Below are 26244 nucleotides of genomic sequence, written 5' to 3'. Positions count from 1 at the left end.
AGTGTGTTTTGTAACCACATGCACAAGTAAAATAAAGAATATTAAAATAAATATATGTGGGTAAGAGCCTTTTTTCAGATCGGTTCTAAGCGTGGGGAGTTACCAAGAGTAACACATCACCTCCGGCAGCAACATACCCCCTAAAGAGACGAGCAGATTGGAGTAAACAATAAAAAGCTAACTAGGGTATCATAAATTGAAAAGGCTTTATTAACAGGGCAAAACGTGTCTCGAGGTCAGGAGTTGGACACTGAGAAGACTATTTTTTATTTTAAATGTATTTTATTTCATTTGAATTTTTTTTTTTTTTTTATAATAAAAGTTAAACTTTATTCAAGGTCAGTGATTCCTTCCTGTATCCAGTTTTGGTCTCAAAGTGGGTATTGCTACCCTATATTTGGCAACTTATACACAAACTTGGAGCCAGTCTTGTATGGGCTCCAAAGCAAGGTGAGCGGACAGCTATTTGATATATTTATTTGCTCTAAACTTTCCGAGATATACTGCATCAATTGCTTTCCTTGCTTTTTCTTTTCTGCATTTGGATAATATACACACTAAAGAGAGATATCCATATTCTGCAATTAAGTTGCCACCTTAAACTATTATCAACTTGATGCTCAACCACCCAAATGGCCTATGGCTAATTCAACGCCATTGTGTTTCTGTCAACAATTGCTTTAGGGTGCTCATCCATAAAAGTAGATTTGCAATAAATTGCAATAATCCACACAGCTCAATTAGATGTTTTTTGTTATGTTATCTAAATGTATCCCTGTTTCTTTAAAATATAAAAATCCAAATGTTCGGTCAGGCATCGGAAAAGATCAATGCAAAACAAATTGAATGGTCCAAACCAGTAAATAATTCAAGACCCCAGCAGTTGCCAAGAAAACAACTACATACATTTTCTATAACTGACTAGACATATGGTAGCTGCAAACTTTATTTTTATTGCATTAGAGAGATGGAAAGTTTGTACGTGCGGAACCTATCCCAAAAATTTCCAGCAACTAAACAAAAGACAATAAAATATATTCTACCTTGATCAAACATAAGGAGAGAAAAAAAACAAGATTTAAATTATCTAAATGTAAATTATGTTTGATCAACAGAAAAACAAGTAGCAAGAGAGGTGAGAATAGACAACAGCTCAATTAGCCTGCCCTTTGGTGGGTCCCCACTCAGATCTCAAGCTGGTTTTACCTCATCTAGTGCCATTACAGAGAGAACATATCTGAAGCATATCAGACTGGTCCCACCAGTACAGGCAGTCCAGATCTGAAATGCCAGAAAGCTCTCGTGCTACTTGTTTTTCTCTCCTTAAGTTTAAAGGGCAATCCAGACGTGGACTATACGGCTATACTTTACTGATGATACCTCACAAGGTTGAAACGATTGTCTGGGGTTGCCGTATCTCTCGTGCAAAGGGAACTTGCTGGCATTTCGGAGCTGGACAACCCATACGGGTGGGACCAGTCTGATATAAGTTTCAGATATGTTCTCTCTGTAATGGCACAAGTTGAGCTAAAACCAGCTTGAGATTTGAGCGGGGACCAATCGAAGGGCAGGCTAATTGAGCTGTTGTCCATTCTCACCTCTCGTGCTACTTGTTTTTCCTCTTGATCAAATATAATTTACATTTATGTTGAATTTTAAAAGTAGCCACGCAAGTCCATACCTCCCAAATGTTCCCATTTCTCTCCCAATATCCCTAATTTCAAAGCAGCTCCATATTGTTGCCTAAGTGTATAACAAGTAAAATAAATCCATATACAAAATGTCAAACAAGTGCTCACCATGAGGAAAATTAAAATGTTTATTAAAGCACCACAGTCCAAAACACAGGTAGGGAGAATAAAGTTTTTCTTAACGTGTTTCAGATCTGTTGGTCCTTAGTTATTTTTGTTACCTAATATTTTTTTAGAACAGCCCCACACCTGGCCACACCCGCACTCATACCCATAAAATTAAAGTGTCACTTTTTGTCCTTTTAAAATGCAGGGAGGTATGCAGTTCGTACATCCCAGTTTTAATGACTATACCATGTTGAATTAAGAATTGCTCACATTTTACCGGCAGAATATATCAAGATAGATGGGCGCTGAGACACCAAATTTTTGGGAGGGCTCCCAGGTTTTGGACACCAGCACTCCCAGCTTGTCTTTGCCATCCAAGGTTGGAGAGCATTTATCAGATAATGCAGAACTGAATACTGCATATTATCAAGAGGGGCAAGGCTATGAGTCTTGGTAAACCCCCATTTTTTGTGAAACGCATTCAAGTTGGTTTGACAGAAATTATGAAAATAGAACCCAAAGACTCACAGCAACATGAGCAATTGATCATGGTGGTTGTTACTCATTAATTTGAGTTCACCGTAGCGAATATTTGCTTTTTTATAATGAATTATTGTCACACCGAATGTATTCTAGGTAATTAATTTGCCAGCTGAACTTGGCAGCACCATGAAGTTCTGTATAGGCCTATAGGTAAGTTTACCTTCTGGTATATATGTATGAGAGTGAATGGAGAGATAATTAATATCAAACACTGGACATTTCTAAAACTGGAGGTTATAGAAAACAAATCACCTGTCATTATAAAGCTCAGCCGGGGCATCCAGGAATGCAGAAATCTGTCTTTCCAGGTAAATATCAATCTTCTCCTCTGGGGCCGGTGCTGTAAAGATATCCTGTACTAATGGACTAAGCAGAACACCTTCAAAATTGCCTTCAAACAGCAGCTGGAGCAGGGAATTGATTTCTGTCAATAGAAAAAACAGAGTTTCACTGAACTGGATATGAACCTATTAGCAGCTACAAAATAATGAACACAAACATGAATTTGCAAGTGACACATGCAGTAAGTAGATTTTACATGGACACCTCCATTAACACAAAAGATGTCACTTAAGGAAAATTGTTATATGAAAAAATGCTGTACTAGAAAGTGAAAATCAATATTTTACTTCTATCGCTGCTATAGGCAGAGATCTTTTTTGCATTTAAATAGACTGTCAGAAGCAAAAAATTGGTCAAGACAAATAACCATGCAATATCCAGTTCTTTTTCCAATAACCTTGAATGAATTCTACACATTTCTTTAACGCACTAACATTGTCCATAGCAATGTTTCAAAATTGGACAGTGGACCACTAAAATTCTCACTCTGAATATTAATTTCCAATTAAATTAAGACAACCGCAATGGGGGAAGTATAGTCATTTAGATACAAGGGTGATCTAGAGAGCAGCGCAGGGGAGAGACAGGGAGAGAAAGCGCAGCTCTGCAAAGAGGCATCCAGGCAGCTGCTGGCAGCCTTCTCTGATTGTGCCACCCCCTCCCTGCATGAGAGTCTGTAGTGGACAGGATATTACTTTCTTCAAGCTAAAACGGATGTTTATGGGTGGGTAATGCCATTTCTGCTCTCTGGACCTCAGTTCTGGTCAAAAGATTTACGCTAAGGTGTGGAGCAGAGCTGAATGGCCGCACACATCCAGAGCTCTGACCAATTACATTGTATGAACCCCTTAAGGGACCCTGAAACAGGGACAAAAACGGCAAGGAAAACACCCAAGCGTGAGGGGAAACATAATGGGATGCAAAACTAAGAAAATAAAACCAGAAAAGCCTAAGATGGCCAACTACCAGGAGACCTACTCTGAAATCTCCGATGACATGTCCCCAGAAGAGGAGGTGGAAGATCTCCCTGTAACCCATGCCCAGCACCAAAGAACACTGGACAAGACAACTCTCTGGTGTCTACTGCAGTGCTAAAACTGCTTCTGCAGGCCTCCAGAAGAGTATCCAGACGGATGTAGCATTACTCAGTGCAGATTTGCAGGGCCTATCAGGCAGGCTGACGGCAGTGGAGGCCACATCCAGCGAACAAGCATCACAGATCGCCATGTTGCAGAAAGCAGTCAAGGGGCTCCAACATCTCCGCCAGGCTATGGTGCAATCCCACATGTCTTGAGGCGCTTATTGGTAGCTTTACTTGCCCCAAGACAGGACAAAATGGTGGGGATCGATGGATTTTTCAGAGTACCGAAGTCCCCACGTGCCCCAGACAATGCGCCAAGAGACTTGGTCCTGCAGGTGCAAAGTGGTAAAAGACAAAGCAGCGGTGCTGGCGGCTGTCAGAGACCACACGCCATATAAGTTTGACATGTCTCATGTTTTTCTCAGACCTTTCAGGGAGCACCCTAGCCTGGCGGAGATCGCTCAAGCAATTTACCACCCTACTGAGACAGCAGAAGATACTGTACCAGTGGCGACTAACTCACGCCCTAATGATCCAACACGGTGAGACCAAGCACCTGATCCACAACCTCTCGAAAGCCTTACTGCCCGCACTCAACTTACCTCCAATCGCCCTGACAACTCCCCGGGATGGGACACCAGCCAGGAAGCAGCACCAGTGGAATCCAGACACTGCAATCCCTTTCACCCCGAGCCGGATGACTACGGGAGGATATGCAGCAGCCAGCCACTACCTGAAGTGTACGTTGTGTAGTGTGGCTGAGCGGAGCAGTGCTTATGTTTCCTGTACCTGGCCGGACTGAAAGGAAGTGCTCATTGAGAGAGTACTTCCTGTCAGTTCAGCCAGGTACAGGAGACTGAATCTCCTGTACCGCGGTGCGCACTGCTCCGCTTGGCCACGCTACCAGGAGACACACCGTGGAGCGGGGACCAAGGAGGGGAAAGAGAGAGGGGCACTATGCATGGGGGGGTGATGGGGGGGACACTATGGGACGGAGGGGGGGTGTTTATCACTGTGGGACGGGGTGGGGGTGGTAAGGAACACTATGGGGGAAGGGAGTGGTAAGGAACACTATGGGACAGGGAAGGTGGGTGAAGAACACTATGGGACAGGGAAGGGGGGTGAAGAACACTATGGGACAGGGAAGGGGGGTGAAGAACACTAGGGGACAGGGAAGGGGGTTAGAAGAACACTATGGGACAGGGAACGGGGTGAGAAGAACTCTATGGGACAGGGAAGGGGGTGAGATAAACACTATGGGACAGGGAAGGGGGTGAGAAGAACACTATGGGACAGGGAAGGGGTGTGAAGAACACTATGGGGAGAGAGGAACATTAAGGGAGGACACTAAATTACAGGGGATGGAAGGGAAAATGAACAATAGGGTAGGAGGGGCACTAAAAGAGAAGGGAGAGGAACAGGGGAATGGGGGAATGGGGGGGCATTAAGAGACAGATAAGGGGTGGGGAGGAGGAATATGTTCCTACCGCACATATTTACACACAAACACACTGCATCCACCACACAAACACACACTCAATCCACTACCCACACTGAATCCACTACACAAACACACATACATTGCATCCACTACACAAACACATACATACACACACTGCATTAACTAATCAAATACTCCCACTGCATCCACTACACACACATATATAAATATTCTTTTAAACATACAAATAATCTGACTTGCATGTATATTTTGTGCATTTACCACTTAATAATAAAAAATAAAAATAAAATAGAAAAAAAAATACGGTAAATTAACAGAATATCGGTCGGCTATCGGCCTGAAAGTTCACAAATTATTGGTATCGGCTCTAAAAAATAAAATATCGGTCGATCCCTAAACTCAACTCTACAAAGACTGAGGCCATCTAAGCAGCAAGAGAAAAGAGCCTTATGCCGTCTCATGGCTAATTAAGCAAGAAACAAACAAACAAACACACTACATTCACCTCTATCTGAGATATATGTAACGGTAATCTCTTGCCACTTGTAATAAGCTTGTGATTTCCATTTATATACTCACAACACATTTCCCCTATGGATCAGTCGTTTGTGAGGTTCATTTCCTAGTAGTGTTTTCATGCCCCTTCTCTACCTCACTCACCAGAAACAGGACAAATATTTTACATTTCTGTAGTAAATACATATTTTTTTTTTTTTTTTAATTGTTGAGGGGTGAGGGATGTTTTGTCTAAAACAGGTTCATATAATGTTACTACCGTTTCCTAATGTTGTATCTATTTATGTATTATTAGATAGAAATGTATGCCATGCAGATTTCTAAAATAAATTGTGCAAATTCCTAAAATGTCTGCCAATACAGCTGTACTTCTGCAAAAATGTATAGAATTGTCTATAACTCTTAATGGTACATAGATTAGATCAAAGCCTAGAGGGTGTCACGCACTGACCTCTTGTTATTGGATCTGAGCAAAGTCTTGTGTTAATCATGTATTCTTCTTATGCTCCCACAAGAGATACATTATTCCAATATGAAAGTCTAAAGGACCAGAATGATAAATATAACACTGACATATTAATAGAATCGAGGAATAATGTGAGCAAAGAACTCATATGTGCAGTTATGACAAAAACCCTGGACAGCTTGGTCTGAAAAATGTGTCTATAAAGAATGCCTTGAAGTACTTTAAAGGTTTATATACTCGCTTACTGCTAAAAGCATGAAAAGAAAATTGTCACCTTGAGTAGTTTCTATTACGGTTTTCTTTAAATAGAATCTCTGAACACACATGCAAAAAAAAAATAAAAAAATATTTTAAATGTAAAGCACTAAAATAAGTACAACATATTATATGGTAAATATCTATGGGTGAAAGTTCTTTATGATCTCATATTTTTTTTGTTAAAATGTTTCCAAGTGATTTGACCAAAAAAAAATCCCATCCCTTTAAGGACTGGTCTTCTAGCGAAGGATCTCTCTCCACATGAGTATGTACCTTTTTTTTTTAATGAATGTGGAGCAAGTGATTAGCTGAGATTGTCAGCTGACCACTCTCAGCCAATCAGCCCTACGCTTACGTTTTCCAGGGTTTCAGCAAATGGAAGGACAGAGGGGCAGAGAGATCCGGCACTGGAACACAGACCTTGGTGTTAAACTGTACGAGAACGGATTAACCCTTAAAGATGAGCCAGCGCCAGGGACCTCCTGGAACCATAACAACTTAATTTTGCAGAAGTTTGCATGGTGTGCATAGTGTTCTTTTAACTTGAAATTAATCTTCCTTGTTATCTATCCAAGTTCTCAGACTGTTGGTGTCAGGACCCCTGCCTCCGCCCTGCTTGCGGCGACCTTGCTTACCACCGTCACCGCAAGCGGTGCCATCTGGTCCCTGTCCGCGGTGTGCGGCTGTCCCCACCGCCGTGCTCCAGACTGACAGTGTTTCTGACGCTGCATGCTCCAGAGCAGCATCCTTATTTGTGTGCCAGACCCGGTCATGTGACCCGGTACACAGTGATGACCTCAGAGACCACAAGGGAGGGAAGAAACACCTCCCACATGTTGTGGTTAATACCTCACCCTTGCCTTAGTACCCTGTTGTGATCTTTGTTTAGCCCAATAGCATGTTATACTCGGTCTGATTAATTGGTTACCGAACTTTGGCTTTGTGGCGAAACCGACCTCGCCACGTGTCCTTGGAGGGGGCTGCTTGCCTGCCTCTTGCCTTTGGACTATGGACCCGACTTTATGTGAATGTGTTAACCCAGATAGCTATGCCATGGAGCCCATTCGTGTAGTTAAAGACTTCGGCTCCATGGCAATTGAACTGTGTGAATAGGATCTGAGCGCTATTCGGTAGTTTTGTGCGCTCAGATCCCAGCTATCTGGGGATATGTGACATGTCTGTGTTTTATGTATAAAATGTGACTTTGTGTGTTTTATAGTATTTTAATGCTTTGTGCTCACCATGTGCATAATGGAGTCTTGTCTCTGTCCTGGTAGATAATTGAATTACTTCTCAATTATCTCCAGGATAGAAGACTCTGAAACTGGTCTGGGCCAGATAGCCATGTGCCAGCCAGGGCCCAAAAGATATTTTACTAACTTCTGAACCCCTGGTCTGATTCATGCCATTTTTTGATATGTTGTTCCCCTGAATGGATTTATTGTGAATATGTAATTATTAATTACCGTATTTATCGGCGTATAACACGCACCGGCGTATAACACGCACCTCATTTTAAGAAGGAAATTCCAGGAAATTGCCCCCCCTCCCATAGTATTCCCCCCCCTCCTCATCCCAAAGTGTCCCCCCCCTTTCCATAGTATTCTCCACCCCCTCCCATAGTGTTCCCCCCCTCATCCCAGTGTCCCCCCCCCTCCATAGTATTCTCCCACCCCTTTCCATAGTATTCTCCCCTCCCCATAGTATTCTCCCCCCCCCTTCCATAGTATTCTCCCCCAACCCCCTCCCATAGTGCACTTTCCCTTGTCCCATAATTACTTACCTGTCTTGAAGCATGGGCCGGCTTCACAGCGCGCACCGCAGTACAGGAACTTCAATTTCAGGTTCCAGTTTCCGGCGGGACTGAAAGGAAGTGTGCACACTTCCTTTCAGTCCCGCCGGAAACCGGAACCTGAAATTGACGTTCCAGTACCGCGTTGCGCGCTGAACACCGGCCCACGCTTCAAGACAGGTAAGTAATTATGGGATATCGGCGTATAACACGCACCCATCATTTCCCCCCTATTTTCAGGGAGAAAAGGTGTGTGTTATACGCCAATAAATACGGTACTATGTAATTACTATGTAATATTATTTATGTGAATTGGATGTATGGTTTTAGAGTTATGAAAGTTGGGTAATAAGTATGTTTTAACTGTATGTGTAATTGAGTTTCCTCTCAGGATAAGGGGAGGGAATATGCGGGATGTAACTGGGATGTGATTGGTTGTTTTATACCTCCCTGTGGGTGGTCCTGTATTTGAAGAGACTGTAATAAAAACCAGGCTGGGTGTGCCAGCACCTCAGATTCTGCTTGACCCTCAAACCGAAGTGTCGTCTCGTATTTGGGGGAATTGGATTGTATGCTGATTGCCAGGAGTGTAAGCGGATTGTATGCTTTTCCTGTTCAGCTATTCCAGTGTTCGTGTATTTCCAGTTCGGGAGATTGGGGAATTCAAGTGTGTGCAGTTCGGGAATTGGAAGAGTCATGCAGTTTACAGTTCGGGAGATTGGTGATTGCAGTAGCTGCTGGTCTATCTGGAAGGGGATTATCGCCTAAACGGTTTTTATCCCCTTGTGAGCGAAACGGTCCGTTACAGGCTTGTCTTACGTTTGCTCTGTTTTCTCTGCTCCCTTACCTTTGCTTGTTTCCTAGTATTCCGTCTCTCTATTTCCCTTTGACCTTGGCTTGCTTTGACTATTCTTTTGCATAGCCCGTCCATTCTAAGGACTGGTATTGCAATTCTGTCTGTTGTGTCCTGTCTGTGTGTTAGGTTCCCTACCAATCGTGACAGCTGGGACATGCAACATTTCAGCTATACATCATGTTAGACCATTTGAGTGCACATAAAGTGGCCACATCCTAAGGCAAGAGTCAACTCGGGAAGCTATATTGTTCTGTATTAAAGTGGTCTCAAACTAGCAGTAAGTGAGCAAGCTGCACAATCTTTGACAGATAATGAGGTACAGAGAAACAAGTTCATCATAAAGGCTCAAGTTATCAGAGAAGCCCTTAGTTTTGCATTGCCCCATTATATATGACCAATTTTAATAGCAGGAGAAAAATTAAAGGGGAGGTCTAGAGCACTTGTCAGTAGCAGGAAGACCCACCCAACCAGGAAGAGAATCATCCACCAAGAACATCTTCTGGTCTTTGGAATCTGTTCTTAGCTTATAGACTCCCTGTGCAGCAGAGGTTTATGGGATAAGTATTTTATGCTCCAGGTAGTGTTCAAATCCTGGTGATTGTAACTGCTTGACAGTCATTGTGGCTGATACCAGTTTTACACATAGTTTGGTTTACCGTATAGTGAACCAGGCTGTGTGCAGGAATCTACAGAAATAAATCAGTCCAACTTGCACATGTAACATACTCAGCTTGGACCAAATTAACACAGGCTTTCCAGAGTGGAGAGTTAGTTAACTCTGAGGAGCTGTCTTATAACACAGCACACTGTTATTCCAGGGTACTTTACACTCCGTAGGCACATACACCCTGGAATTTGCATTTATTAAAAGAAATCAATAAAAAGCGGTCACTAACTTCCATTTTTTTCACGTGTTATTCATTGATTTATTTCTAAGAAAAAAAAAAATAAAACGATCTTGAGGCGTGCTTGTATATCCCTGACCCTTCAACTTGCGACCATCGTCCCTCATTGCCAATGCAGCTTGATGTATCAAGTTTGTACGTGTGATTCAATTACAACAAAGCTTAACTCCTATATCATGGGGTGTCTGTCCAAACCTTATTCTAATAAATTTTATAAATAAAGTTCATCTGTAAAGACTGTCTGCTTAGAAGAAGGCAACATTTGAATCTTTTAAAACCGTATATGTATACAGATATAGATATTAGGCACACACTTTAATACAAAGGCAGACATTCCCTGTTAATCTCCTGATGGTCAGACTATTTACACAGATTCCACAGACTGTTTCTGTAGAGGATCTTTCAATTATTTCTGCATTTACAAAGGACATTGTTAAATCTAAAGTAAATGTCATTCCACAGAAAACGTTTTAAAAAGCATATTGAATGTGGCATTTTATCTACTGAGGTCACCGTGATAAAATGCCAATTTTATAACAAAATGGCAATTTAATTAAAGTTAACCGTTATTCTGTACAAGTATGAAATATGCCTACATTCAGAAAATAAAAAAGACAAATTATATGTAGGACACATGTCATAGGCGTGAGCAGCCTAAAGCACAAACACACTCCGCGTGTATATGTATGTATGCATTTATATATATATGCTGTGTGTGTGTGTGTGATGGTGCTGTCTGTGTAAGGGTGCTGTTAGTGTGATGTGTGTGTGAGGGTGCTGTTTGTGTGTGTGTGTGTTTGTTTGTTAGGGTCCTGTTAGTGTGCTGTGTGTGTGATTGTGTCTGAGGGTGCTGTTTGTGTGCTGTGTGTTTGTGAGGGTGCTGTTTGTGTGATTGTGTGTGATAGGCCTACTCCACTGGCACCTCCTTAGATGGTGCCTGAACCTCGTGAGGAGGAAGAGGCCTCAGAGGAGTCCTATGAAGAGGTCGAAGTACTAACCTCCCCAGGACTTAGAGGACTTAGGACAGGACTTAGACTCCCAGGAGGTTGAATTGGACAAGGACTCCTCTCCTTCCACAAAAAGAGGTATCAAAGGGTTACTGACAGACCTGCGGGAGGTGTGAAAAGCCGACCCAAGGGAGACTCAGGAGGAGCCGGGCATCCTCCGCCAAAAAGTTCAAGCGTTAGAGTGCAGAGAGAGCACCAGGGATAAACTGCTGCAGGCCACCAAGGTGAAGAGCCTGGCTCAGAAAATACAGAGGCTTAACCGGGTGGTCTCCGTAATAAAGTCCCACCACAGACATCAGAATATTTGCCTACATGGCATTCCAAAGAAGATAGGTGAAGAGGTACTGATGCCCTTTGTCCAGAGGTTTATCACCTCACTGGGCCTCAAGAGGGGCGCTGACCCAACGTTGCTGTCAACCGCATTCAGACTACACAAACCTGCGTGGACGATGACATAGGACGTTCGGGGCGGAGAGTCAGATTCTGGTGGGGCTGCTCGTCTCAAGCAACTCATGCGGAAACGCTGAGCAGATAGCAGGCTGTAGGCTGTGAGAGTAGCAGACACCCGAAGCAAGTGAGAGCCAGTGCGATATGAGAGGTATTGTGGGGTAGTGAGCAGACCAAGCAGAACGTGGAATCGATCGAGGGGGAAGCCTGTGAAGCTGGAGAGCGTGGTTTCACTGGGTGGGAGGGGTGTAACACACCTGAAGCTCTTCTTTTTTAATATTAAAAAAAAAAATTCAGTGAGACTTGAAGAGAAATACAATGCTTGACAATTATAAAGAGGGGTAAAAAGCAGAAGCCATAAAACACTGGGAGAAAAAAAACTGGAGAAGGAAAAGAGGGTTATATCCACTAAGTAATTACCCAGATACATAATCTACTGTAAGCTGTGAATTCCAGGAGTCATAGTATACTAGGAGAAAAAGTGGAGTAAAGTAAAAAAGGGACATATCCACTAAATAGTTACTCATATACAGTTCCAAGAAAAAGTATGTGAACCCTTTGGAATGATATGGATTTCTGCACAAATTGGTCATAAAATGTGATCTGATCATCATCTAAGTCACAACAATAGACAATCACAGTCTGCTTAAACTAATAACACACGAAGAATGAAATGTTGCCATGTTTTTATTGAACTCTCAATTGGAGTAGCTGAGAGTGATTTGGATAAGTCAGAAAGATACTCAATTTTATTAAAGACACGGAGGCTCCTATTATGCATTCGCTTTCTTTATTTTACTCCCCGCAGCAAGAAAAGGAAGTATGAGAGAATCATAGAAAAAACATAACGATAGCATGGTAACACTGGCATCCAATATTGTCCATATGGGTGTGGTGCTCCTTGACTCCTCCTCTTTCTTGCTGCTCCCTCAGATAAGTACTTTATCTCTTGCTACTCCTTTAATGTTAGACATATATGTGTGCTTTTTTGTGCAGATTTATGTGATAATGTATGTTTATCGCTCAGATAGTTTATAAGTCCTGCTGGTGTCTGGGAGTGCTGCCTATTGGGGTCTCTGGGACCCTTGTTTTCCCTCCTGCCCATACTTCTGGGTATTTGTTTCCCACTTTACCTTCCCTGCACTGTCAGCCTCATTGATGGTGCAGCGGCCATCTTTTTGGTTTATGTCGCCGCGTGTGTATATTTTTACTTGCGGTGGCCATTTTAAGTGCGGTTTCGGCGGTAAATTTCTGAAGATCGCTATATAAGATGGATAACGGTCTTTCCTATCCTCCAGGCGCACTCCCAGAACCATACTGTGCATTATTGCTGTTCATTGCTGTTTAAACTGTAAGTGTTGGTGTGGAGGATTACTCTATCCTGACACCATTTGTTCTTAGCCTTAGCTAGTATTATTTTTTCCCTAACAGGTCACTTGAGGTACTGTTTTTCTTAACTAGTGAGCTACTGCTAGTAGCATTGATTTATTGGGCCCAGTAATTTTGACCCTGAGTGTGATTGGGAGTACTGTATATACTCGAGTATAAGTCGAGTTTTTCGGCACATTTTTGGTGCTGAAAAACCCCAACTCGACTTATACTCTAGTCAATGTCTGTATTATGGCAGTTTATATTGCCATAATACAGACAAGGGGCTGTGTAGGAGGGGGGCTGGTAGGAAGCTGTTACTTACCTTCACAGCAGCTCCTGTCAGCTCCCTTCTCCTTCGAGCCGGTCCGGTCAGCTCCCAGTGTAAGTCTTGCGAGAGCCGCAGGGTCATAGTGCGGCTGCGAGACTTACACTGGGACTTGCAGAGGGAGCTGACCGGACCGGCGCGGAGGAGAAGGGAGCTGACAGGAGCGGTAAGTAAACGCTCTCTGCCAGCCCCCTCCCCTGAACTGCCAATGCCACTGGACCACCAGGGAGTGAGAGCCCCCATCCCTGCCATGTATCAAGCAGGGAGGGGGGGGACAAAAAATAAATAAAAATATAAATAATAAAATATTAATTATAATAAAAAATATATATATTAATATAACAAAAAATAAATATTAAAATTATAATAATTCAAAAATAATAATAAAAATACCCACCCCCCCCATCAAGGCTCTGCATCACACACCCACACACACTGCATTCATACACCCACACACACTGCATTCATACACCCACACACACTGCATTCATTATATACACACACTGTAAATAAATATTCAATTAATATAATTTTTTTAGGATCTAATTTTATTTAGAAATTTACCAGTAGCTGCTGCATTTCCCACCCTAGTCTTATACTCGAGTCAATAAGTTTTCCCAGGTTTTGGGGGTAAAATTAGGGGCCTCGGCTTATATTCGGGTCGGCTTATACTCGAGTATATACGGTATATTTCCCTATGGGCAAATAGTATTGCTAAAGCTAAAATGCAGGAACAGACTGAGACCTGCAGGTTCAGTGTGTCCCAGTGATGACGGCAGGTTCAGTGTGTAGAGATGACGACAGCCTCATGGCATTGGAGGAATTTCAATCCCTCCTCGATTCTACCATGGCGCAATCCATCAACAAGGCTTTGGCCTCCGTGATAGGGGTCATGTTATCCTCTATCACACACTCAATAACTCAAGCATTGCTCCAGACTCAGGGTAGTGGCCCTCAGGGCACACAAAACCTGGGAACCACTAATGTGGCGCAACCGGGATGCAAAGCTTTGGTTAAAAGCAAACATATTTCCCCTCCAGAACTGCAGGTTCGGCCTGCACTGAATGACACGCCTCAGGCTGTCGAGGATGACGCGATACCACCGCGCAATAGAGTCCCTTGCCGGGCAAAATCGGCCAGATCATGGAAGCGGGCACGTGCCCATGAGGACTCGTCCGATTCAGACCAGAGTTTGGAGGAGGAGTATGATGATTCAATTATGGATCAATATGGTGTGGACAATTCCGATTCCGGGTCTGATGTGAAAGCAATCACTGCGACTCAGACGGTTACGGCTCGGGGCACTGAGCCTACCGGATCGGGCGAGGGCAACGATCTTCGGGACCATCAGGGTAAACCGTTGTTTAACCCAGATGATCTACGACACCCTTGCTCCAGGGCCGTCTTTAACAAGGGGCAAACGGGGCAGCTGCCCCGGGCCCTCTTGCTCCTGGGGGGCCCAAAGCAGCTGCCCACAGCCAGGTCTGAACAGCCCACCGGGATACTGAGAAATATCCCGGTGGGCTGCGGCAGGTTAGGTAATCAGGGGCCCCCAGCCCTTTAAGAGAGCTCCAGACCGGGCCTCTGTCTTCCTGCCTGCTGGGAGGAAGTGTTGTGAGGTCACTTCCTCCCAATTAACAAAGTGCCGCTGGGAGGAGGAGGCATACATGGAGAGAAGGTGACCAAGAGAGAAGGTACAGACCAAGAAGAAGAAGAAGACTCCCATCAATCTCAGCCATCCAGCTCCCACTGGACTCCAGGGAAGCCACACTTCTGTAAAGGTAAGGAGGGTGTCTAAACTATGTAAATTGATATGACTGTGTGTGTGTGTGTGTGTGTGTATATCTGACTGTGTGTGTGTATCTGACTGTGTGTGTGTGTGTGTGTGTGTATCTGACTGTGTGTGTATCTGACTGTGTGTGTATCTGACTGTGTGTGTGTGTGTATCTGACTGTGTGTGTGTGTGTATCTGACTGTGTGTGTGTGTGTATCTGACTGTGTGTGTGTGTGTGTATCTGACTGTGTGTGTGTGTGTATCTGACTGTGTGTGTGTGTGTATCTGACTGTGTGTGTGTGTATCTGACTGTGTGTGTGTGTGTGTGTGTGTGTGTATATCTAACTGTGTGTTTGTGCATCTGACTGTGTGTGTATCTGACTGTATGTGTGTGTGTGTATCTGACTGTGTGTGTGTGTGTATCTGACTGTATGTGTGTATATCTGACTGTGTGTGTGTGTCTGACTGTGTGTGTGTATATCTCACTGTGTGTGTATCTCACTGTGTGTGTGTGTATATATCTGTTTTTGTGTGTGTGTCTGATTGTGTGTGTGTGTGTGTGTGTGTGTATATCTGACTGTGTGTATCTGACTGTGTATGTGTGTGTATCTGAATGTGTATGTGTGTGTATCTCACTGTGTGTGTATCTCAGTATCACTGTGTGTGTGTATCTCACTTTGTGTGTGTGTGTGTATCTCACTGTGTTTGCGTCAGTGTTTATGTGTATCTGTGTGTATGTGTACCTGTGTGTCCCTTTGTATGTGTACCTGCGTGTCAGTGTATTTGTACCTGTGTGTGTATATGAATGTCAGTATGTGTAAGTGTGTATCTATGCGTGTGGCAATGCATACATCCCATCTAACATTGCACACAAATACACCCCTGCATTTCAACATTAACAATGCACACAAATACAACCCTGCATTCCAACATTAACACTGCACGCAAATACACCCCTGCATGTGTACCTGTGTTTGTGTGTGTACATATCTGTGTCAGTGTGTGTCTCTGTGTGTGGATGTGCCAGTGTTTTTATCTCTGTGTGTGAACGTGTATTTATGTATGTGGCTGTGTGTGTATACGCCAGTCTTTGTCAGTGTGTGCATGTGTCCAGATGTGTGCATGTATCGGTGTGCTAATGTGTATGTATATCTGTGAATGCATGTCATACATCACGGCAATCAAACACAACATGCAAACACACCCCTGCAAACATTACATACAAACACACCCCTGAATTCAAACTCAAAAAGTATATAGAAACACATCCCTACATTTAAACACCAATACCACACCCTACATGCACACACATACTGTATACAACAACATGCTCACATTCAAATGCACAAACACTGCTTACAAATACAGCCCTGCAAGAATGGCCAAATGGTAGATCCCCAGCTGGCATAGCATCGTGGGAATTGTACAACAGATGAGGATCTATCTTTTCTCTGCTCTTGCGCTAGAGGGGAGGCTCAAAACAATGTCTTGCACCAGTGCCCTGTCTACATTAGTTCTGCCACTGTGTTGGGGTGGAGGGCGTGATTGCATGCCAGAGAGTTAAAGTGTGGGGGTGGGGGGGTAGGGGGGGAGGCAGGATCCAGAGGGCCCAAGCAAATGCTTGCCCAGGGTCCAATCAATGTTAAAGACGGCCCTGCCTTGCTCAGCGGAATGGGAGCAGCCTGAGCACATCGCGAGATACCTCACGCTAGGAGTGCAGAAACCTTTATCCAAGGAGGGGCGGGCAGAATGCCCACGGCCCATCCTTCCAGACGCAGTGAGGAAAACCCCTGATGTGGATCCTCAGTTGGTCCAATTTTGAAATAAGACAGGTTGGAAACAGAGGAAAGGCTTAGACTTTTCACTTCGGAACTGCCAGGACAAGTTCCTGGACACACTGGGGCCCAGCTATATGAATTGGTGGAATCCGCCTAATCGGGTGAGAGCGACTTCGATTTTAAAGTAGCGAAAGGTTGCTTGGAAACTCTTAACCTCAAATATTGAATACAATACAGGGGTATCTATTGGAGCTAGTCTCACTCTATTCAGGTGCAGTTCCCTCGAGAGCTGAACATGACCGACGGACACCACATGATGATCTCGGCAGAGATTGCAGATTTGGCGTCAAAACACGCTATTCGACAAATCCAGTGGGACACAGAAGGGTTTGTGAGCAACCGGTTTCTGGTCCTCAAGAAAGGGGGCGGGGTAGGCCCAGTAATCAATCTCTGAGTCCTAAATGCGTTTTTCCAGTACCACCACTTGAAAATGGAGGTTATACATTGCCTTCAGGACATCCTACTACCATCAGATTAGACGGTCAAAATAGATTTACGGGATGCTTATCTGGCAATTCCTGTTGCGGAAGCGCATCAAAACCTACTACAGTTTCAGTGGCAAGGAATGAAGTGGAGGTTTGTATGTCTACCATTTGGCTTGTCCTCTGCTCCGTGGTGCTTCACAAAAGGTACTGAAGCCGGTGATTGCCTTTCTGCGCACACGAGGGGTCAGATTAATAATTTACCTGGACGATATCCTTCTACTTTTTCAGTATAAATCCCAACTATGTGTTCACCCGTCTTGGACGACCCACTTTCTCCAAAACTTAGGATTCTTGATGAATTGGGAGAAATCAGTTCTGCTACCCTCCCAATGCAGGGAATTTCTGGGATTTCAGGTGGACTCTGTACAACAGAGGTTGTGTCTACCCAAAGACAAAAGGATTTTGATTAGGGATCGACCGATTATCGGTTTTACCGATATAATCGGCCGATATTCGGTATTTTCGGCAATATCGGTATCGGCCAATAGGGATACCGATATTGCCGATAATACCTCCCAGGACCGCCAGGCTCATTACAAGCCTGGCGGTCCTGGGGGGGTCGGGCAGCAAGCGTTTACTCACCTCCCAGCAGCTCCTCCAGCTCCCCAGTGTAAATCTCGCGAGACCCGCGGCCAGCTCTGACGGCCGCGGGTCTCGCGAGATTTACACTGGGGAGCTGGAGGAGCTGCTGGGAGGTGAGTAAACGCTTGCTGCTCACCCCACTTCCCTCCCCTCCCCTCCCCCAGCTAAGCCAATGCCACTGGACCACCAGGGATTAACATATCCCCCCTCCCTGGCAAGGCAACAAGTAGGGAGGGGGGACAACAAAAAATAAATGATAATAATTAAATATATAAAAAAAAAAAATAATATAAAAATTTAAAAAACATTTTTTAATAAAAAATGCCCCCTCACACACACACTATTATTATACACATACACTACACAAACACACTGTGTATATAATTCAGTGTGTTTGTATAGTGTGTGTATATATAATGTAGTGTGTATATATAATGCACACTACACAAACACACTGTATTATATACACACTGCATTATATACACACACACTGCATTATATACACACACTGTATTATATACACACACACTATACAAACACACACTGCATTATATACACACACACTATACAAACACACACTGCATTATATACACACACTATACAAACACACACTGCATTATATACACACACACTATACAAACACACACTGCATTATATACACACACTATACAAACACACACTGCATTATATACAAACACACACTGCATTATATACACACACTGCATTATATACACACTGCACAAACACACACTGCATTATATACACACACACACACACACTATACAAACACACTGCATTATATACACACACACTATACAAACACACTGCATCATATACACACACACTATACAAACACACTGCATCATATACACACACACTATACAAACACACTGCATCATATACACACACACTATACAAACACACTGCATCATACACACACACACTATACAAACACACTGCATTATATACACACACACTATACAAACACACTGCATTATATACACACACACTATACAAACACACTGCATTATATACACACACACTATACAAACACACTGCATCATACACACACACACACTATACAAACACACTGCATCATATACACACACACACTATACAAACACACTGCATTATATACACACACACTATACAAACACACTGCATCATACACACACACACTATACAAACACACTGCATCATATACACACACACTATACAAACACACTGCATCATATACACACACACTATACAAACACACTGCATCATATACACACACACTATACAAACACACTGCATCATACACACACACACTATACAAACACACTGCATTATATACACACACACACTATACAAACACACTGCATTATATACACACACACTATACAAACACACTGCATTATATACACACACACACTGCATCCACTACACACACTGCATCCACTACACACACACATACACAGCTCCCCTGTCTAAACACACTGCATCCACTACACGTGGCATGTATATTTTGTGCATTTACCTTTTAGAAATAGTTTTTTATTTTCCAAAATGGTAAATGTACAGAATATCGCAAATTATATCGGCTATCGGCCTGAAAGTTCACAGAATATCGGTATCGGTATCGGCTCTAAAAAATCAATATCGGTCGATCCCTAATTTTGATCAAGAAAGAGATCAGACGACTTATGCATCGTATGACCATTTCCCTCATACAACTTACGAGGATCATATGACTATTGGCATTGTCCATTCAAGCTATCTTCCCGGGCCCGTTACGTTATCATGCCCTACAAGGACTCAAAGCCTCATATCTGCGCTCCGGCGAAGACTCCAAAGAGAGGAGTTGACATGGTGGCTAGCCCACATGGAGGCGTGGAACAGACGGGCAATATTTGGGTCTACGCCACATCTGATCATAGAGTTGGACGTCAGCTTAAAGACTGGGGCGCGCATTGCAGGTCAGTTTCCACCGGTGGCAGATGGTGCAACGAAGAAACGTTGCTATACATCAACTGCCTAAAACGGTTAGCAGCATCCTTTACCATTAGCAGCATGAACCCCACAGGCATCTCATGCTCTATCCTAATCAAGGTGGACAACGTCTTAGCGGTGCATTATATCAACCACCTAGGAGGAACGAAATCAAAAGTTCTAGCAGTATTGGCTCGAGATTTTTGGCATTATTGTCTGAAACACAGCATATAAGTAGTAGCAGAATATATCGCAGGACAATGCAATGGCGGATTGGAATTCTCGATACCTTCGAGACTCAGGGGATTGGCATCTCCACCCAATGATTTTCCAATGTGTCTCTCGACTTTGGGGGCCTTTCCACATAGATCTCTTTGCGTCTCGGCTGAATGCTCAACTTCCTCAGTTCTTCAGTTGGAGACCGGACCCAGATGCATTCTTACAAGACTGGACCAAGGGCAGGAATTACGCTTTTCCACCTTTCTGATAACCCCGATATGAAGGTCACAACCTTGATTTCCACAATTATTGGAAATGTCGATAGATTTCCCACGTTTATTGCTGGACATGCCCTACCTTCTGACCAATCCAGAGGGAGGGAGTCACAAGTTGATCGACCAGGGTCTACTTCATCTGATGGCATGGCTCATATCAGGAGATCATGGAATCTCGAGGATGTTTCGCAGACGACACTCAGTCTCTTGGCAGGAGCTTGGGTACCAGGTGCCAGACGTGCCTATGGGTCGGCTTGGAGAAAGTGGACTGATTGGTGCGTGGGACGATCGGTGGATCCCACATCTGCTCCTGTGAAATCAATCTTGCAATTTCTGACTCTGCTCTTCAAAGAAGGAAAAGCCTTTCGTACTATAGTATAAATTTTCTCTTTATTGGAATATTTTCTTTCCCGTGTTTTTTTCTTTTTCAAAAAACATTCATAAATACATAAATATACATTTGTTGTCATCAATGTAAATACGTATAAACAATTACAAGACTTAACACATGACAAAACATACATAACAGACATGACAATCATTAACAATTATTTGCTGGAATCTATAGATTGAAAAAAGGGACCCTTATCTTCTAATATATCAGAAAAAATTAACTAAATTCATTTAAAACGTTCTTTAATCTTTCTTATCAAGTTATCAAAATTATGGATATATTTTCCATCATTATTTAAACATGCAACTCCTCTCTCCATCTCAAGCTGGAACAACAATTGAGCTATAAATTGTTTTTATATCTGGTGTAGTAGTTTGTTTCCAAGTTCTTGCTATTAGTATTTTCGATGCAACAAAAGAATGGATGATCAATATTAATTGATCTTTGATGCTATTCCGCTGGTACCTTACGCCCAAACGCCTAGCAATTATACACAAAACACCCGACACTTGCTGGAAACTGTGCGGCGAACAAGGGACGTTCCTCCACTGCTGGTGGACATGCCCCAAGATCAAACCCCTGTGGACACAGATCACTGCTCTATTGACAAAAATCTTGCACAAACCGTACCCACTACACCCATGGGCGCTACTGCTCTCCAGACCCTTAGAAGACCTAACCAGAGCAGAAAATAAACTCAGTGCCCGCATCGCCCTCGCAACAAGGAGAGCAATAGCGGAACTATGGTCGACCACCCGAATCCCATCACCGACGACCATCACCAAGAAAATACTAGATCACATACAAATGGACAAACTTACGTCCTTGCTCCATGACACACCTAGACGTTTTCACAAAATCTGGGACCCATGGATCGAGGGAGACACCTCACTACCCTGGTAATGCTAACATACCTAACAAAGGACCCGCCACCCCTGGAACATAGGCCCACTAAAGCACACGAATAGGATGGCCCTCTAAACATAGGGTCCCTATAGAGCATACCCTCCACCTGACCCCGCCGGGATCGTCGGGCTGGGGTCCCGTGCCATGCTCCGCCCTACCCAACCACCCAAAGTGACCTCCACCGGAGAGAACTCCCTAGAGACCCATTCCCCAACCAGAACATCACCACCTCACCCCTGCACCAAGCTCATGCAATTAGATACCCCTTTACATCGCGACACACAAGCCCGAACACACGCGAATCCAAGCTACAAAGGACGCCTGAGACCCAGGTATATAATTGACCCCATGATACAATCACACAGACCTCATACACCACGGATCTCGACGACCGACTACATCTTCCCAGGGATTCGCAGAGGGAGGCGGGGAGGAGGGAGGGTGATAAGCGGATAGTTACTCCCGGAACGCAACAATGACCCCCTAGAATCCACAGAGACGCAACAAACCAAACGGGCGTACACTGACTGACTGTGACGCGCACCGGGGCAAACAAGATCTCTCCGCTGTCCCTCCTACTCCCCCTTTCCTTAATACTAACTCTCTTTATCAACACCCTGTTGAAAGACCAAACCTATCACAGAGCTGCATAATGACTTCATATGTGACGGGCAAGTGTACGACTATACAGGAAAACTATTCAGAATGTAAAGCATAGATGCTCAGGGGTGCAACATATCCCACTACCTCTCCCCGTGACTCCCCACCTGTTACCACACCCTCACTTACCTGTAATTATAAAAGCAAAATCAATAGGGCACCCGTATCCCCTTCCTTTTCTATTTCTGTACCCTTCCCTAACCCTTAGACTCAGAGCAGCAACAAATGTTACATACAGAGTACAAATGTACCAACAAACATCCGATAATGTAACCAAAGATAGACCATACCTAACCTGTCTCTTATGTATGACTGTCATGCACATGGTAAATAAGCTTTGCGATCTCTGTAACAATAACCTTACTCCCTTGTTTTCTTCTGTACCCCTACCCCAATGACACTGAAAACAATGCAAAATATGCCAAAAATAAAGAATTAAAAAAAATATATATTAATTGATCTTTGGGGAATCTATCCCAATTGAGATGAAGTAGGCCTACTTGTGGGCATTTTTTTATTTTAATATTAAAAAACTCTAAAAAAAACTATATATTGAATCCCAAAAACTGGAAATATTTGGACAACTCCACCAAATATGTAACATATCTCCTTCATGTGTTAGACATCTCCAACACAGGGAGGAATTAGATGTAGATATTTTGGCCAACCTTGTTGGTATTAGGTACCACCTATGGAGAACTTTAAAAAAAAGTTTCAATTCAATTTAAACAATGTATATGTTTTCTAAGTAATTTCATAGGTGTGCACCAAGCCTTATCAGATCATTTAATATTAAGATATTTTTCCCATTGTTTTTTAGCTGTGGGGTAAGTATCTGAGTGAATGTGTCTAATCAAATCAGTTGCAATAGAATATATTGATTTTGTTTCCTTTTTATCAAAAATCCTATAAACCAAGTTATTAATACTGCAATCCTTTCTTAATAAGGACTCGTTTAGAAATCCTCTTACTCTCATATAAGAAAAGATTTCTATGTCAGAGAGATTAAGCTTAGATTTAAGATTATTAAATGGCAGCAATTTGTTGTTTTGAAGGAGATCTTTAATATAGATCTCTTTCTCAAGTCTCCATTTGGAGAGATTTATGTCTGGAATAACTCTTTCAATAGCCCGAATATTTGCTCCTTCAATTATCTTTTTTGATATCTTAAGTGATTTTTTGATTTGTTGCCATTCATCGATAAGATGCGATACAATCATAGAGTTAGATTGCATTAAATGAATATTATAATTAGTCTTATCATCCCAAATCAGGAGCGCTAGATCCTTCTCTTTTGTTCTTATTGATTCTGATACCAGGGTTGTTTTTTTGAATCAGAAATATAAAATGTATGTATATGGGAAACTATATTAGCACTGTATATTGTATATATCTTTGATAAGTGGGAAGGCCATTCCTCCTTGATTAATTTTTTTTGTTAACATTTGAGATTTTATTCTTGGTGTTTTCCCATTCCAAATAAAGTTAGAAAATTAATGTTGGAGCATGTCTAGCCAAGGTTTTGGAACTTTCAATGGGATCATATTGAAAAGATAGGCCCATTTGGGGATAACATATGCTTTTATTGTGTTGACTCTTCCCCACCAAGAAATCTCCAAAGGACGCCATTCCTTTAGAGTTTTATTGGTGTATTTTAACATTTTTAAAAAATTAGTCTCTACTATATTTTGAGGATTTGCCGTAATAATAATTCCTAAATATTGAAACTCTTTTTTAGTCCACTGGAAGTTATATTTCTCTTGAAGAGAACCTAGTATATGAGAATTTATATTAATTGTTAAAGCTATGGTTTTATGTAAGTTTATCTTATAATTTGACACCTCTCCAAAATTTTTAATCTCTTGCATTAAATTAGAAAGTGAAATATCATGATCTGTTATTGAGATTAATACGTCATCTGCATAAAGGCATATCTTTGCTTCTACTTCTTCTATTATCATACCTCTTATTCCTAAATTTTCTCTAATAGTTATAGCGAATGGTTCGATTGAGAGAACGTATAGCAGGGGCGATAATGGACACCCCTGCCTCGTTCCGTTGTTAATATCGAACCATTCTGAACATATATCATATCCTATTATTCTTGCCGATGGACTTTTGTAAAGAGCCTTGATTGCAAGTGCAATCCAACCTTCCAAGCCAAATGCAGTCAGAACTCTATTCATATATCCCCATCCGACCCTGTCGAAAGCCTTTTCTGCATCAATCGACAGGGTCAGAAGGGGCGTCTCTGTTAATTGAGCATATTCAAACGAATCAATGATTCTACGAGAATTATCGCTAGCGTGGCGACCTTTAACAAACCCTATTTGATCTCTATGTATCAGTTCAGGAAGTAATAAGTTAAGTCTATTAGCCAATATTGCAGCATATAATTTAACAACTATATTTATTAAAGAGATAGGCCTATAATGTTATTTCTGTTGGAACTTTGTTAGGTTTCAAAATAGGCTTTATATTAGCTCTTAATAGTTCTCATGTTATTTTGCCTGAAGAGGCAATTTCGTTAAACGTTGCAGTTATATTAGGTATTATAATTTTTTAAAATATTTTAAAAAATAAATTAGAAAAAACATCAGGGCCAGGTGTTTTTGATGATTGTAAATTATTTATGGTTTCTTCTACTTCTGTCTGTGATATTTTTTTATTTAGATTTTCTCTTTGGAGTGGAGTAATTTTAGGAAATTTTATTTTATGTAAATACTTCTCAATAGCCTGTTCTGCAGGTGTATGATGTAGGTTATATAGCTTTTCGTAATACTTCTTGAATGAATTACCTATATCTTCTGGGGTCAACAAAACTTTTCCATCTTCGATAATTTTATAAATCTTATTCTCCATTTTGGGTTTTTTAAGTCGATTTGTTAGTATTTTATCTATTTTATTACTCCGGTAATAAAATTTAGTTTTTAATCGTTTGAAATTGAATTTGATTCTTTCAAGAATCTTTTGATTTATCATATTTTTATATTTTTTAATTAAAAGTATTGTATCCTGAGAAAATGTCTTATTATTTTGAGCTTGAAGTTTGTATAATTGTAAATAGAGTTCTGATAATGGAGCCCCTCTCAGTTTTTTTTTCATAACTTGCAAGTTTTATCAAATAACCCCTAATAACTGCTTTATATGTACACCATACATTTTGGTTGGATGTAGCTTCAGGAAGATTTTCAGCAAAAAACAATTCAGAGAGATTTTTTATATATTCTATATTCTGTTTTTTTGCTAATAAGGAATCCTTAAGTTTCCATGGAGAAAAATATTTCTTCCCATTTCCTTAAATTTTATATAAGAAATTCATGGTCTGACCATGTATTGATCTCTATTTTGATAGATTTTACTAGTTTTGTACAGATCAGCTATATCAGCGAGACATATGGGTTTGGTACTCCAATAGGTAAACATGCCCTCATCTGTCGTTTGCTCAAAGGCATTCGGTTTGCACAACCCCCTCTGGCTCGATATTCTTCCTTTTGGGATGTTGATATGATTTTTCGTTTTCTCGAGTCTTGGCCCTTGAATCACAAACTTTCTCTTAAACAATTATCAGCCAAACTGTTGATGCTGTTTTGTTTACTTTCATGTAAACGTGTTGCTGATGTCAGAGCGTTGGACTGGCAAGCACACTTTTTTGTTCCGAACGGAGTATCCTTTAATATTTCACGTAGGACGAAATCCTCGACTAAGGAGGTTTTTTACCATTCGTTTCCAGACAACCCAAACCTGTGCCCAGTGTTACGTCTTAAAGAATACGAGTGCTTTACAATCTCGCTCCGTTCAACTCCATCCATTATTCATCTTATTTCGAGTACACATCTACCAGTATCTACTCCTACTTTAGCTCGTTGGATCAAGTGGTTATTGTCCGTGGCAGGCATAGACACTTCAATTTTTTTCATCACACTTCATTCGTGGGGCTATGGCTTCTTAGGCTTCCATGATATGTTGT

At 42.1% G+C, this 26244-nt stretch overlaps 1 protein-coding gene across 3 annotated transcripts in view; it reads right to left on the bottom strand.

Moving 5' to 3' along the window:
• TTC27 (tetratricopeptide repeat domain 27) overlaps nucleotides 1-26244 on the bottom strand; it is a 559369-nt gene that overhangs the window by 512675 nt on the left and 20450 nt on the right. For all 3 annotated transcript variants that reach the window (XM_063443110.1, XM_063443111.1, XM_063443112.1), the window contains one exon: nucleotides 2595-2766. In XM_063443110.1, coding sequence (XP_063299180.1) covers nucleotides 2595-2766 — 172 coding nt within the window. The remainder of the gene's footprint in view (nucleotides 1-2594; nucleotides 2767-26244) is intronic.

This window comes from Pelobates fuscus, chromosome 2 (assembly GCF_036172605.1).
Source record: "Pelobates fuscus isolate aPelFus1 chromosome 2, aPelFus1.pri, whole genome shotgun sequence".
NCBI lineage: Eukaryota > Metazoa > Chordata > Amphibia > Anura > Pelobatidae > Pelobates > Pelobates fuscus.
The sequence above is the reverse complement of the archived record's forward strand: the minus strand, read 5'-3'. Positions and strand labels throughout refer to the sequence as shown.